The sequence below is a fragment of the Podarcis gaigeae genome, assembly GCF_964106915.1.
Source record: "Podarcis gaigeae genome assembly, chromosome: 16".
NCBI classification, from domain to species: domain Eukaryota; kingdom Metazoa; phylum Chordata; class Lepidosauria; order Squamata; family Lacertidae; genus Podarcis; species Podarcis gaigeae.
The window spans coordinates 34,017,726-34,031,125 of NC_139693.1; the positions used below are offsets into that span (position 1 = coordinate 34,017,726).

The window sequence follows — 13,400 nt, forward strand, 5'->3', positions numbered from 1 at the left end:
AGCCTCAGCAATTTTGAAGCGGTGGAGGTTATGGGTTGGGAATACCCACAACTGAAAATATGAGTAACTGGAACAAGACGTTCAGAATTACGGATGGACAATAGTTTACAGTGGGATGGACAATGTGGTAATTTAGCCACTTGAACAATGGAAAACATGGAACTGCGGGTGGTGAATCCCAAGCTGTAAAGAGGTAATTGGTCAAATTCAAACCACATGCCAATGAACTTCAACTTATAATGCCTTAAATACCACTATTAGCTGAATGAAATAGCTTAATTGATTTGTGGATTATATGTTTCTTGGATTGTGGATCATGCTATTATGGATTAATGGGATTGCTCTTTTACACTAATTTACATGGGAGTAAGCTCCAATGTGGGACGTAGGTGGCGCTGTGGGTTAAAGCCTCAGTGCCTAGGACTTGCCGATCGAAAGGTCGGCGGTTCGAATCCCTGCGGCGGGGTGCGCTCCCGCTGCTCGGTCCCAGCGCCTGCCAACCTAGCAGTTCGAAAGCACCTCCGGGTGCAAGTAGATAAATAGGGACCGCTTACCAGCGGGAAGGTAAACGGCGTTTCCGTGTGCGGCTCTGGCTCGCCAGATGCAGCTTTGTCACGCTGGCCACGTGACCCGGAAGTGTCTCCGGACAGCGCTGGCCCCTGGCCTCTTGAGTGAGATGGGCGCACAACCCCAGAGTCTGTCAAGACTGGCCCGTACGGGCAGGGGTACCTTTACCTTTACCTTTACTTAAGCTCCAATGAATTGAATGGGACTGAACAGATATGCCTAGGATGTGCAGTTACAGAATAATGGTGTCTTCAGTAGAGTAAACTTTAACATGTTCCATGGATTAACAGTTTACGTGTACACATTTTCACAGAGGAACAATTATTAACGCCCCAGCAAATAAAACTGAACAAGGAGTAAGGGAAGTGTTTTCAGAAATGCACTGGGAACAGAGCTATTACCCTACATCCTAGCATTACTTTAAAAGCAAGAAGCACATTTTTACACAAGAACCCAACGCAAGAGCAGTAAAATATTTCTAATTCTGTGGCACCACCATCAACATTTCTAAGCAGCTAAATTCCTTCAAGCTCATCATTAAAGTTCCAAATATCACATTTTCCAGCATTTCACACTTCTGATTCTATAATGATCAGCTGTGACTAATCAGAAGTATATTATGTCTGTTTCAATTTTCTCATTTCAAGTTTGGGCAAATGCTCACACCTTTTGGGATTTATATACATATTTAAAATGTATTTAATATGAGCATTATATATAAAAAAGAAACCACTAAATAGTTCTTTTTTCACGAAGACCTACCATTTAACCTTGAAAAGTAAACATACAGCTTTCCTGACTGTTAGTTCTCTTTCAAGAATGTTATAAAGAGTTTTTACAAAAGATTAGCAAATATATTAAAATATATTATAGATCCATTTTCAGAATGAGACATTCCTCCTTTAATTTGATGTTTAGCGGTTGTTTTTTTACCTGCAGACATGAAATAATGAATTCATAGTTAACTATAGAACCTGACGCTCCAAAAGGAGCGTCTTCCTGTAGGAGAATTTTTAATAAATAATTCTATTTGGAAGTGACTTCATTTTTTTAATTAAAAATCATATCTTTGCATCTCAGTTAGGTGCCTATTTATAAGATCTGAAAGGCAACATATTCTCTGCAGCGACATTATGAATTCTTCATCAAATTAAACTTTTATATTTTACTGAATTAAGATGCACAGATGCAGATTAAAAGTATAATCCAATTCAACATAAGGTTTTCAGAAAATTACTGAAAATGAGGAAACAAATGCCCTTTCCCCCAGCTGCTTCCATTATTTGATTTCTAATAAATCAAATGTCAAAGTCTGGAGAAGGTAACATAATTTACCAGCCAGAACTTTATAAGAATTTTGTTTGTTTGTTTTTTTAAAAAAAGTCTATGCTAAAACAGAGAATTAATATAATGCAAGCTTTGTTTGGCAGGGGCTTGTTTCTTTCTGTATGTGCTACACACACACAAATATTATGCAACACAAGGTTACAGGAAAGAAATTAAAAGGTGAAGAAATTTCAAAGGGGTCAAGCATTGTAATCTGACAAAACTTGACACAGACACCTCTGGCTGCTGCCAATACAATCTTAAGCATCCATGATGAGCAACAACAGGACCAGAAGCACCCCAGGGCTTTTTAGCCAAAACACCATCTATAATGTGCTTGTGTTTCCCAGGTCGCAAAGCATGATGACATTATGTTAGCTCCTTCTCTGACCACACGTTAATGGGAAACGTGCAAGTAGGACATGAGCACAACAGCAATGCTGTGGAGAAACACAGTGCTTGGTATTCAAAGACATACTGCCTCCAGTGCTGGAGGTAGTACAAAGCCATCACAGCCTCCATGAATCTGTCTAATTCTGTTTTAATGCTACCCAACTTCGTACCATCCTGTGGCAGTAAATTCCAGTTTAACTTAGTGTTGTGTGAAGAAGTACTTTCTTTTGCCTGTTCTGAATCTCCTCGTCTTCAGTTTCACTGGATGACCAAAACTTCTCCTTAGCCACTGCCTCATACTCTGCAAAGTTTTGCTTTGCTTTTAAAATACACCTCTCTCATATCTCCCCCTCCTTTTTTTTCTAAGCTAAAAATACCTTCACATATGAGTTCTTAAAGAATCTTTCATTTACCTGCATCCAGTACCTGCTATGGACAAACACTCACCAGCAGCATCAGGATCAAATTAAAGGCTTTCACAGTAAGGCTGCAACGTGCCCTTATTTTTCAAGTTTCAATATGACGTATATTGCCTCATTTTTCAAGGATTTACTTCCTTTAAGTCAAAATCTTTTCCAGTAATCCTGGAATGGCTAGATTCCAACCCCTGCCCTTGAAAGAGCTCTACTGAATGAATAATCAATAATGACCAGTTAGACCCCAGGATGATATTCACATGCTGCTGATTGCTGAAAAGTGGGCAGAGAAGACCCAGGTCTCTATAGCAGAAGGCCAAGGACACTGCCCTCATCAACAATTTATTTGCCCACAAGTTGAGCATCTCCTCCACATACCTCACTCCTGCCATTTATGTGGCATGTAGATTCTGAAACGACAAAATGTAAGCATACCAGAGTATACTGCTTGAGCCATTACATGATTATATGCTTCTTCTATGAAGCATTAAAGCAAATAGCGTTGGAGTACAAAGCACAAGGGCAAGGCCATGGATGGCTGCACCAGGAAGATATGCTTGCCAATTCAGGGTCTCTAAATTAAGTGGTATGAGCTAGAATTTGCAGCATGTAAACAGGATGTGCTGCCCTGCTGACCAGATAAAGACAGGTGGCAAGGTCTTTGTAGTTTTGCCAGGTTTGGCCAAGTAGAGGCTTCATACTGGTGGTCAGTCATAGGGCCCTTTCTGTACCTGAAAGCCTCTGAGCTGAGTGTGCAGTGTTCACAGCTGCCAGGTTAGCTCACAATGTCAGAAGTTTCTAACATTCTTAAATGAAGCACTGAGCACTTGCAGGGAGAACCCACCCACCTGACCTAGTTGCTGAAGGAACAGCACCTAGCCAGGAGAGTAATACACTAATCTGAGTCTGTGCACCCACAACTCTATTGTATTTCATATCAGCCTGGGATGCAGTACATCCCTGGCCTTACAGATGAGTCCTCCAAAATTTAACATGTACTAAGCACTGCCGGTGGCGCTGTGGGTAAAACCTCAGCGCCTAGGGCTTGCCGATCGCATGGTCGGCGGTTCGAATCCCCGCAGCGGGGTGAGCTCCCGTCGTTCGGTCCCAGCTCCTGCCCACCTAGCAGTTCAAAAGCACTCTTAAGTGCAAGTAGATAAATAGGGACCGCTTCCTAGCGGGAAGGTAAACGGCGTTTCCGTGTGCTGCGCTGGTGCCGGCTCGCCAGAGCAGCTTCATCACGCTGGCCACGTGACCTGGAGGTGTCTCCGGACAGCGCTGGCCCCCGGCCTCTTAAGTGAGATGGGCGCACAACCCTAGAGTCGGACACGACTGGCCTGTACGGGCAGGGGTACATTTACCTTTAAGCACTGCCTCAGAATATTTCAAGACTTTGAAGAAATATGAAGACTGCATTTTTAAGTTGTGTACTGATGGCTATAGTAATACAGAGTCTCTGAAGTTATGCTGCCAAAGTGATGGTGGTAATGCATTTTTGTGACAGCTACTACTCCAGACCTGAAGGAACAATTAAAACTCAATTTGTTTAATTATGAGAACATTACAACACATATAAAATTGTTGAGTAGGAGTTTACAGACCAATTCTTAAATGTGCTTCCCTAGCACCACACACTAGATGCACGACTAAGACCACAGCTACTTTGACAATCAGCATCTCTGAAGCACAATCCATTTTTAGCAAAGAAAAAAAAAAACATGAATGAGAAGTCGTTATGGTCCAACTCAGCTCAAAGCTTGCAGTGCACGCTGTGACCAATTCACAGTGGTCCTGGTGCCTTCGTACACCACTGCTGACAAGCCCGTGAGCATGAAATTCAACATTTCAATGACTACATCTAGTTGGTATACTGTGGATAATTTTATTCACCTCAGAACATCAGCAATTTATTTGTATCAGCCATAGACCACTGTAGTTTACAAAAAGAGTTCCGGAATTCAATATTTTTTAAAAAATCAAATCGTAACTATAAGACATAACAAAAAGTAGAAACTCCCTGGTTTTTTTCTGTTTACTATCCATTTCCTTCCCTTTAAGCCCACTATCAAAACAAGAAGTCTGTCAACAGTACACATTTACAAGCTCCAAACATTTCCTCTCCTCTCCACAGTGCTGATGCATTTACCTTGTTTGGCTTCCAGCTCCTCCTGTGTCAGCTGAGGCCTCTTCTCTTCAGCAGCCCCACTGGACATGGCAAATGCTGAATGGCTGTTTGAGGTGCTACTGGCATTCTCTTGGCCTTCCTTGCCTTCTTCCCCCTCCTCGTCGCTGTCATCATCAAGTTTCACACGGTTTTTCTCCAAGGGGAGCATGTCATTTTCTTTGGCCCTGATTGCAAAGCTTATTGGTGCAAAGGATGCTATTAAAAAGGAAGTGACAACTAGTGAGATATTGTTGACTAGGCTATCTATGAATCAATTTGCAATGAAAACAGCTGCACCTGTGCAGAAGAGGGGAAGTAGCAGTAGGCTAGAGACAACTCCCAAGATGTGCAGAGAACAACAAATACTTAGCTAACCTTCTCAATTGAAGACACCCCCCCCCCCCGAGGCTCAGTGAAAACTGGCTTTGCTCAGTGGTACAGAATGCTATTTGCGGGGTGGGGCAGAATAGAGTAACCAGAAAGCAGGCACAACTGGCTGGCTTGAAGCCTGAACAGGAGCATTCTACACTGCAACGTGTTGCCCTGGGTCCCATCTGTGCTACATTGTGCAGCTGGTGTAGCTTTCTAACAGAGGCTGTTAGAATATGTAGTAGTAGTAGTAGTAGTAATAGTAGTAATAGTAGTAGTAGTAATAGTAGTAGTAATAATAATAATAATAATAATAATAATAATAATAATATATTTATTCCCCAGCCACTCTGGGCGGCTTCCAATCAAGTGTTAAAAACAATACAGTATTATGGTTTTATCTCATTTTTTGTCACTTTGTGGATCTTTATGGCTTAAAAGAGGATTGCAAATATTAAACAGAACAAATATTGAAACTAAATAGTCTTCTATTTACTTCTATAGTCTTAACAATCAAAACCACTGATAAGGGGTGTGGGGGAAGGATTACAGGCTAGGAACTTGGTTTTAGTTCACTCTTGTCTCTAGAGAAAAGAAAAGAAATAATTTGCAGTGCCCCAACTTCTTGCTCCTTTTCTTCCCCTCTGCTGACTGAATGTTCTGTATAGCACATTCTTTTGAGGCTGAAAATCATCCTGCTGAACAGGATGGAAGAGCCTGCATGTAAACCAGCACCAATACATCTCTCTCCACCACATTTAAATGGTCCCGTAAAAACAGTGGAAAAACAAATGGTCCCCTTACGTTGGTAGTAGTGAGGGGAATCATTACCTTACCCTCATGGTTAAAGGGTAAATTCTGATCTGAAGATTTGGAACTACTACAAAAGCCTTTTCGAAGGTAGGGATAGAATGATGCTCGCTTTTTAAAGATAATGTCACCTGCCCCTCCTTGAATGCATGCAAGCAGCTGAAGCTTTCCTTATAAGCATTTGTGCTTTGAGCCCTAGCCAAATATAGGCAGCCTGCCTTTGTGTTTTGGAAAAAGAATTATGAACGGACACAAAGCATTTAGAATGGAAACTTTATAGAAGCCTTAACCGTGGAGGCCGCTAGGGCTAGCTCTATCACTCATTTATATAGCAGTCCTAACGGGCAACTGCTTAAAAAGCTTTGCCTTGTTCAGTCTTGGTAACGATTCTCAGGCAATTGGTAAAATGGAGCTGACAGAGAGATAAACTGGCCGTGAATGCCTGTAATGCCGTTCTGCTGCTGAAGCTTAAGCAATTCTGGCCCATCAAACAGCTTGGATGGGAGATTCCCTGGGAACCGTACTTAAGGTACTTGAGCTTTTTGGAAGGAAAACAAGGTATAAAGGTGGTAAGCTGACCCAGAATATGAAACCAGGTTTTCTAGATTCGTCTTTGATAGTCTAAAGAGATCTAGCCACACGTAACTCCCGCTTTACACAACCTCTACCATTACTGATTTGGAGAGGGCATATACATCAGTATACATCAGTGATAACAGCACCTCAATTGTGTGTAGAACGTCCCAGGTTCACTCCTTGGCTCTCTAGTTAACAATATGTCAGGTAGCAAATAATAGAAACAACATTTTTCTGCTGGGGACCCTGGAGAGCCATTCCTGGTCTGAATAGAAGATATCAGGCTAATTGGGCAAATAGCCTAACCTGGTTTATGGCAACTTCATACATTCCTAATCCTCAAACCTGGATCCATCAGCTGAACTCCCCCCCCCCCCCCGCTAATGCTACAAACCATGTAATTCAATTTTTGGCCCTTTGTGGTTTATTATCTTTTCAAAAGGCCATTTTCAAACCTGACCTCTTAATTAGCCTAACCCACTTGCAACTTTAAAAAAACAAAATACTTTTTCACCTTTCCCCCACTAAATCTGACATCAAGAGGATTTGCTAGCTCACCCAATGGTACTTGGAAGATTTCATTTAATACCAGCCTACAAAAAAAATAATTACTTTGAGGAATTAATTGCATTGCAGCACAGAAGAAAGAAAGGTGAAGCCTATGCATTTCCTCCTATCTACAGCATTTCACAGCTTGCCTTGCAACTGGCAGAAACTCTTGTTGTATTGGAACATTTGTTCCCAACCTCTACCGGAAATGAAAACTGATGAATGACTCCTCCATCTCTATGATCCCCCCCACACACCAAAAAGAAGCCAAATCATTTTACACAGCTATGGTCTGGCAGCAGCTTCCTCTAAATTAAACACGTGCAAGGGATTGCCTACACAAATTTCTTCAGTTTAACTGCTGCCTGCTGTGAAAAGCTCCTGAAATTCAAAGGTTTGATTTTATTGGAACAAAGAATACAGGAGTTTCGTCTGGCAAGCGTTCTGCTACTTATCAAAATAGTGTTTCCAGCTCTGTGGTGCTGCAATCTAATCACAGGTCGCATGAATACTTGATGCTTCATTGAACCAAGTCAGGCCATTGCCCCCACCCACCCCCACCCCCCAGGACTTAACAGAAGTTCTCTTGCGTTCCAGGCAGAAAGAAACCAATAATTTCCCAGCCTCGCTACACAACTCTTTACAAGGACTGAACTTGGGACCTTCTGTTCCATCAGCAGCTGAGCTATGAGCCTCTACTAAGCAGCTACACTACAGCCAATTCTCAAGCAGTCACGCTGCACTTGGGGAAATCGTTCTCTGGAATGGCTTCGATAAAGAACTGAACTAATCCAAGCTTCTGTATCACCCTTCCCCAATCTGGTGCCCTACCTATGTTTTGGACTACAACTCCCATCAAACCCTGCTAGCACTGCACCAGGCTGAGGAAGGCTGCTCTCTATCAGCCTTGAATGAAAGACGAGAGATCTTTCAAGCAGGTGTGTTGTATTAAGTTGTATGATATTGAGAGAACATCAAGACATAAATTTGGATCCATTACTCAGTTCAGAGTTTTCCCTCCACCCTTCAGATGAATGAAACATTCCTTAATGCTACTTATGTATTTATTTGTTATACACACACACACACACGATGTCGGGGTGTGTGTGTGTGTGTGTGTGTCTGGTTCCCACACCTACAGGCATACCTTTTATCAGTTTGCCATCATTGGAAATTTTAATGGCCAGTGCATCTTGTTTATCATTTCCTTGGGCAGCAGATTCTACATCTTCAGACATGTTGTCAGCGGGAAACTGGGCTTCTCCAGGTTCAGTGTTGGCAGTATCAGCAGGGACATCCTCTGATAAAGTTGCTACCTGCTTAAAGACGGGAAAATACAAGACATCCTCACTTTCCAGCTAAAAATGAAAGCCTATGGAATACAATTAAAATGATGGCATTTTAAAAAAGCCACAAAGTGGCACCTCTTGGACAGAACAGCACACAAAGCTCATAAAGAACTAGGCTTCAAGCATACAACTGAACATACCACACGAAATCTAGAATATGACATCCCTTTACATTTCATTCAGGTTTCTATGTATTCTCAATTGAAAAGAACTCATCCCGGGCTATTTTAAGTACTTCACAACTTTAAAGCACCTTTATAAGAGGTAATTTACATGTTCAGAAGCAGCGCAAAGTAGTCCTTCAAGGTCCTGTACTATAAAGCAGTACCATCATAGGAGTATGAAACTAGATGCTTCTTCTTGAGCAGTCCCTGGAAAAAGAGTAAGTTTGCAATCCTACATATACTTATCTTGGAGTAAGCCTCACTGAAGTAAATGAAGCTTACTTCTGAGTTGATATGATAGGATTGCACAGCACACTGAATTCCTATTGTGGGGCAAGGCAACAAAAAAACCTCACAGATAAAGGACCCTCTGACCATTAGGTCCAGTTGTGACTGACTCTGGGGTTGTGGCGCTCATCTCGCTTTACTGGCCGAGGGAGCTGGGGTACAGCTTCCGGGTCATGTGGCCAAAATGACTAAGCCACTTCTGGCAAACCAGAGCAGCGCACGGAAACGCCGTTTAGATACCTTAACTCAATTAAAAGTCTGCACTGCATACTAGGTTCCATATTTGATCTTATAAATTTCAAAGCTGTCTCTGTACATCACAAGGAGGAGACTGCTTCACATGTTACAGCCCCAATTTCTTACGCCAGCAAAATTTTGCCAAACATGCAATGTATGAGAGTGTATGATGTTACTGAACTACAACTCCCATTAGTTCCAGCAAATCTAACAACTGCAACACAGTGGCTTCATTTCTTTGTAATACTGTACTGTAATACTGATATTAGCTGACCTGCCCATTTACTTGCTGTGAAACTTTCATTTTATGTACCAGTTATTAATGAGCTTGGAGATTTTTAAGAAAGCATAGCAGCAGACAAAAAAGCTTGCGATGATTCAAGTATATTTGACATTGCTATTTCATGCCCATTATGGTAGTCAAGAGAGTCATTAAAAAGCACTGTACTAACAGCTTTGCAATAAGAATGTACAATGAAAGTCTAATATACAAAATGGCTAAGCGTAAAGTTTTTCTTTTCTTAAAAAAATGTTGAAATCTTTAAGGAACAATCTTAAAGTTTAGTTTCACTTATTGGCTGCAGCTAATGATACCAATAAAATCTAAGAGTATTTTTGGCATGCAGTTTTAAGGGTTAGCAACTCCCACTGTTAGAAAAAAAAGATGAACACATAATAAAACTTCAGTAGTAAGAATTTATCTTCAGAAGAGAAAGGGGCACTTGAGTTAATTGGTCTAATTTATTCATGACAGAGCAGACTTATGCCAGAGATTGTTTAGTGTGTAAAAAAAACTCCCAAACGTATGATTTGTGAAACACAGGCAATGGAAGCAATTTAAAACTGATTCTGAAAGGGAGTGGGGGGGAAATGTGAATATTGCACAGACCACAGACCGCTATCGTTTACTCTGACAGCAGCTCTCAAAGGTTTCAGGCCAAAAGCTGGGAAAGTGCTGTTATGCTCAGTTCCTGTTTATTAGCTTTCCCATGGACAGCATCATAGGTCTCTGCTACTCCTAGCAGCCTATTTCATCTGTTCACTGAGTAGATTCCTCTAATTTTAGCTGAATATTTAGAGTCCACCTCAAACTGTGCTTCCTTTGCTGCATGCAGGAGAGCTTATAAGCCAGACCTTTTATAATGCCCTGAAAACCTGCCAGCGTCATACGCTGGTAAATCACTTGCTGGTTGGCCTCACACTGCAAAATTCTCTACATAACGGGCACATTAGTCATTGCACAAAAAATAATTTATGGTGCTCCCACCTTTTAAGGGGGTTGTATGTAAACTTCCCGGCTCGGTTATCCTGCCTGGAACCATTACAGAGGAACAGCCCAAGTTTATAAACTAATTTAAATAAATGCCTGCAGAATTTATTCATCTACAGATTAATATCCTCTATATTCAGACCAAGCCTCTCACTGGCTATTGCACACTCATCATCCATTCCTGCACTGAAATCTCCCAGCACAATCATCAAGAGATGTTGGGAAGCATTGGTTAATCAATTTTAAATGAGATTCTAGGGCAGGGGTCAGCAACCTTTTTCAGCTGTGGGCCGGTCCACTGTTCCTCAGACCATGTGGTGGGCCGAACTATATTTTTTTGGGGAAAAAATGAACCAATTCCTATGCCCCACAAATAACCCAGAGATGCATTTTAAATAAAAGCACACATACCACTCATGTAAAAAGAAGCAGACTGGCCCCACAAATAATCCAGAGATGCATTTTAAATAAAAGGACAAATTGGACTCATGTAAAAACATACTGATTCCCGGACTGTACGGAGGCCAGATTAAGAAGGTGACTGGGCCGCATCTGTCCCCCGGGCCTTAGGTTGCCTACCCCTGCTCTAGGGAGCCCCATATTGTATACTGAAATTATGATCTTTATAGAGTCTCTAGGCAGGACATACATATTTATGCAAATTGATTCAGATTCCCTATGTCTTTTCAGGTGGATAAAGCAAGATGAACTGGATTCAGTTACCTGCATATCTACACTTAAACTACTAACCGCCCCTAGAATAAGGCCACCTCTACTTTTTCCTTTCTTGCAAGAACCAATAAAGTGCTAAATCCCAGTAGCTCAATTTCTGGAGCCTAAGACCCCTGTAAACCAATTAACTGAAATTGGGGGAAACTTAAAAAAGCCAAAACCCCAGATCCTTCGACTTGTAACCCCACCCTGAGATAATCTGTGACAATTTTAATGATATTCTTGGGGGCCAAAGCATATATTTTATGCCACCTGAGAAGGCTGCAATGTTTTCTTTGATTGTGCTAGAGAGTGAGGAGGAAAGGAAGTGGTACTTGAATGAAGCAGATGGATTCATGACTGGCCCTGTGATTTGCTACTCAACAACCTCCCACCTAATATTCCCTGGATGAGTTTATCTCCTCAAAAATCAGGTAACTCACTAATGGAAAACAGCAAGGTGAACTCTGCAGGTTTGTAAATCACAGATGTTTGAGCTTTGAGAAATGCCTGAAGTCAATGGTGTAAGTGAAATCATTACCAAAATACTTTACTAACAAAACTGGAACCCTCTTTCTTAGGAACAATGAATATGAGCCATCAATGGTATTTTAGAACCTTAAAATGTTTTGAAAGTTCTCAATGGAAAGCCCTGTTATAAGAGGCAATAGTGGTTTTACTGTCACTTCAACAAGACTGGTGGAGAAATAAAGCAACTAAGAACCATTTAATTACCACAATGCACTGCTCAGAAAAGGCTCTCAGAAACTAAAAAGTTCAAGAATTGATGTACGAATTGAAAACTGTACTTTAGAAAAAGTAATGTTCCTTTCTTTAAAAGGTTCTTTGACTGCCTCTAAGTAGCGATTAAAAAAAAAATTCTACAAACAAGGTTTGAGGATTTTCAATTATGGAGAGGGGCTCATATTACAGGATTTCAGATTGTAGGCACTTAAACAATAATAATTTAAAGAACAGAATAAGCAGAATGCTTAGTTTTGAAGCTCCTGAAAGTGTTTAAATGACAGAAAGAAGGCAGCTCATGTTGGCCAGCACCTGGCAGTCAGCAGAAGCAATATTTTGAATGGAGCAACGACTTAAGTATCAAACAACACTGCCTTTGCCAATAAAACCCACTTCTGTGATTGATGATGGTGATGATGATGATAATTTTATTATGTATACCCCACCCATCTGACTCGGTTGCCCAACCACTTTGGGTTGCTTCCAACATATATAAAAACTTAATGAAACATAGTACATTAAAAGGCTTCCCTATACAGGGTTGCTTTTAGAGGTCTTCTAAAGGTTATAGTGCTACTCATCTCCTTGACATCTGATGGGAGGGCATTCCACAGGGCAGGTGCCAATGCCAAGAAGGCCCTACTTTTTGTAGTGAGAGAACTGCCAGAAGGCCCTTGGCACTGGACCTCAGTGTCCAGGCTGAATGAAGGGGGTGGAGACGCACCTTCAGGTATACAGGGCCAAAGCAGTTTAGGGCTTTAAAGGTGAGCACCAAGACTTTGAATTGTGCTCAGAAACGTACTGAGAGCAAGGAAACACACTGGCAAAAGGGTTCTTTAACCCCATCATGCACCCCACCTGCTTACTCTTCAGAATCTGCCAAATAGGGCAAATGGGAACAAGCAACTTGAGGAGCACAAGAGTGCAGAGGCTCTGCCAATATATATGGTTACAGGAGGGGAGAAGGAAGCTGTGTAGAAGCTGTCTAGCTGATAGGCTGCACAACAGAAAGTTGCTATGCACAAACCAAGGAGAAGGCAGTTGTGGTCACTAGGATTTATATTGAGCTCCCAGGCTGATAGCTTAGAGACAGAGAAAATCAAATAAATGCATATAAAATTTCAGAAGTATTTTGATATGTCACTGTGGTTTAAGTTGCTTTAAAAACAAGCCTGCCAGCTGTTTGTGTGTGTCCACTAGGGATCAACCAGTGTATCTCCACCAGTTCCTCAACCATTTGGTGAGAGGTACGGCCAGGGCTTTGCATTCTCACCCTGCGGCTTAAAGAAGGTGCAAAAAATACAAGAAGCCTCTCATAGTGTTCTCATCCAAAATCTCAGCATAGGTGAGAGTAAGGCATTACCTCTCTGCACATGCTAGAGGGTCTCGCTTGTGCTGGGCTATGGAGAATAAAAGAGCCACAGGAGTCTCCCTACCCCTCCTCATCTTTTCCATACCCCAGCACAA

At 41.6% G+C, this 13,400-nt stretch overlaps 1 protein-coding gene across 8 annotated transcripts in view; it reads right to left on the reverse strand.

Moving 5' to 3' along the window:
• Positions 1-13,400, reverse strand: part of SFSWAP (splicing factor SWAP) — a 101,540-nt gene that overhangs the window by 46,923 nt on the left and 41,217 nt on the right. For 7 of the 8 annotated variants that reach the window (XM_083717072.1, XM_083717078.1, XM_083717076.1 and 4 more), the window contains 2 exons: positions 8,318-8,489; positions 4,849-5,082 (listed from right to left, as the gene is read on the reverse strand). In XM_083717072.1, the coding sequence (XP_083573198.1) occupies positions 4,849-5,082; positions 8,318-8,489 (406 nt within the window). The remainder of the gene's footprint in view (positions 1-4,848; positions 5,083-8,317; positions 8,490-13,400) is intronic. The other variant, XM_083717073.1, reaches the window with a different exon arrangement.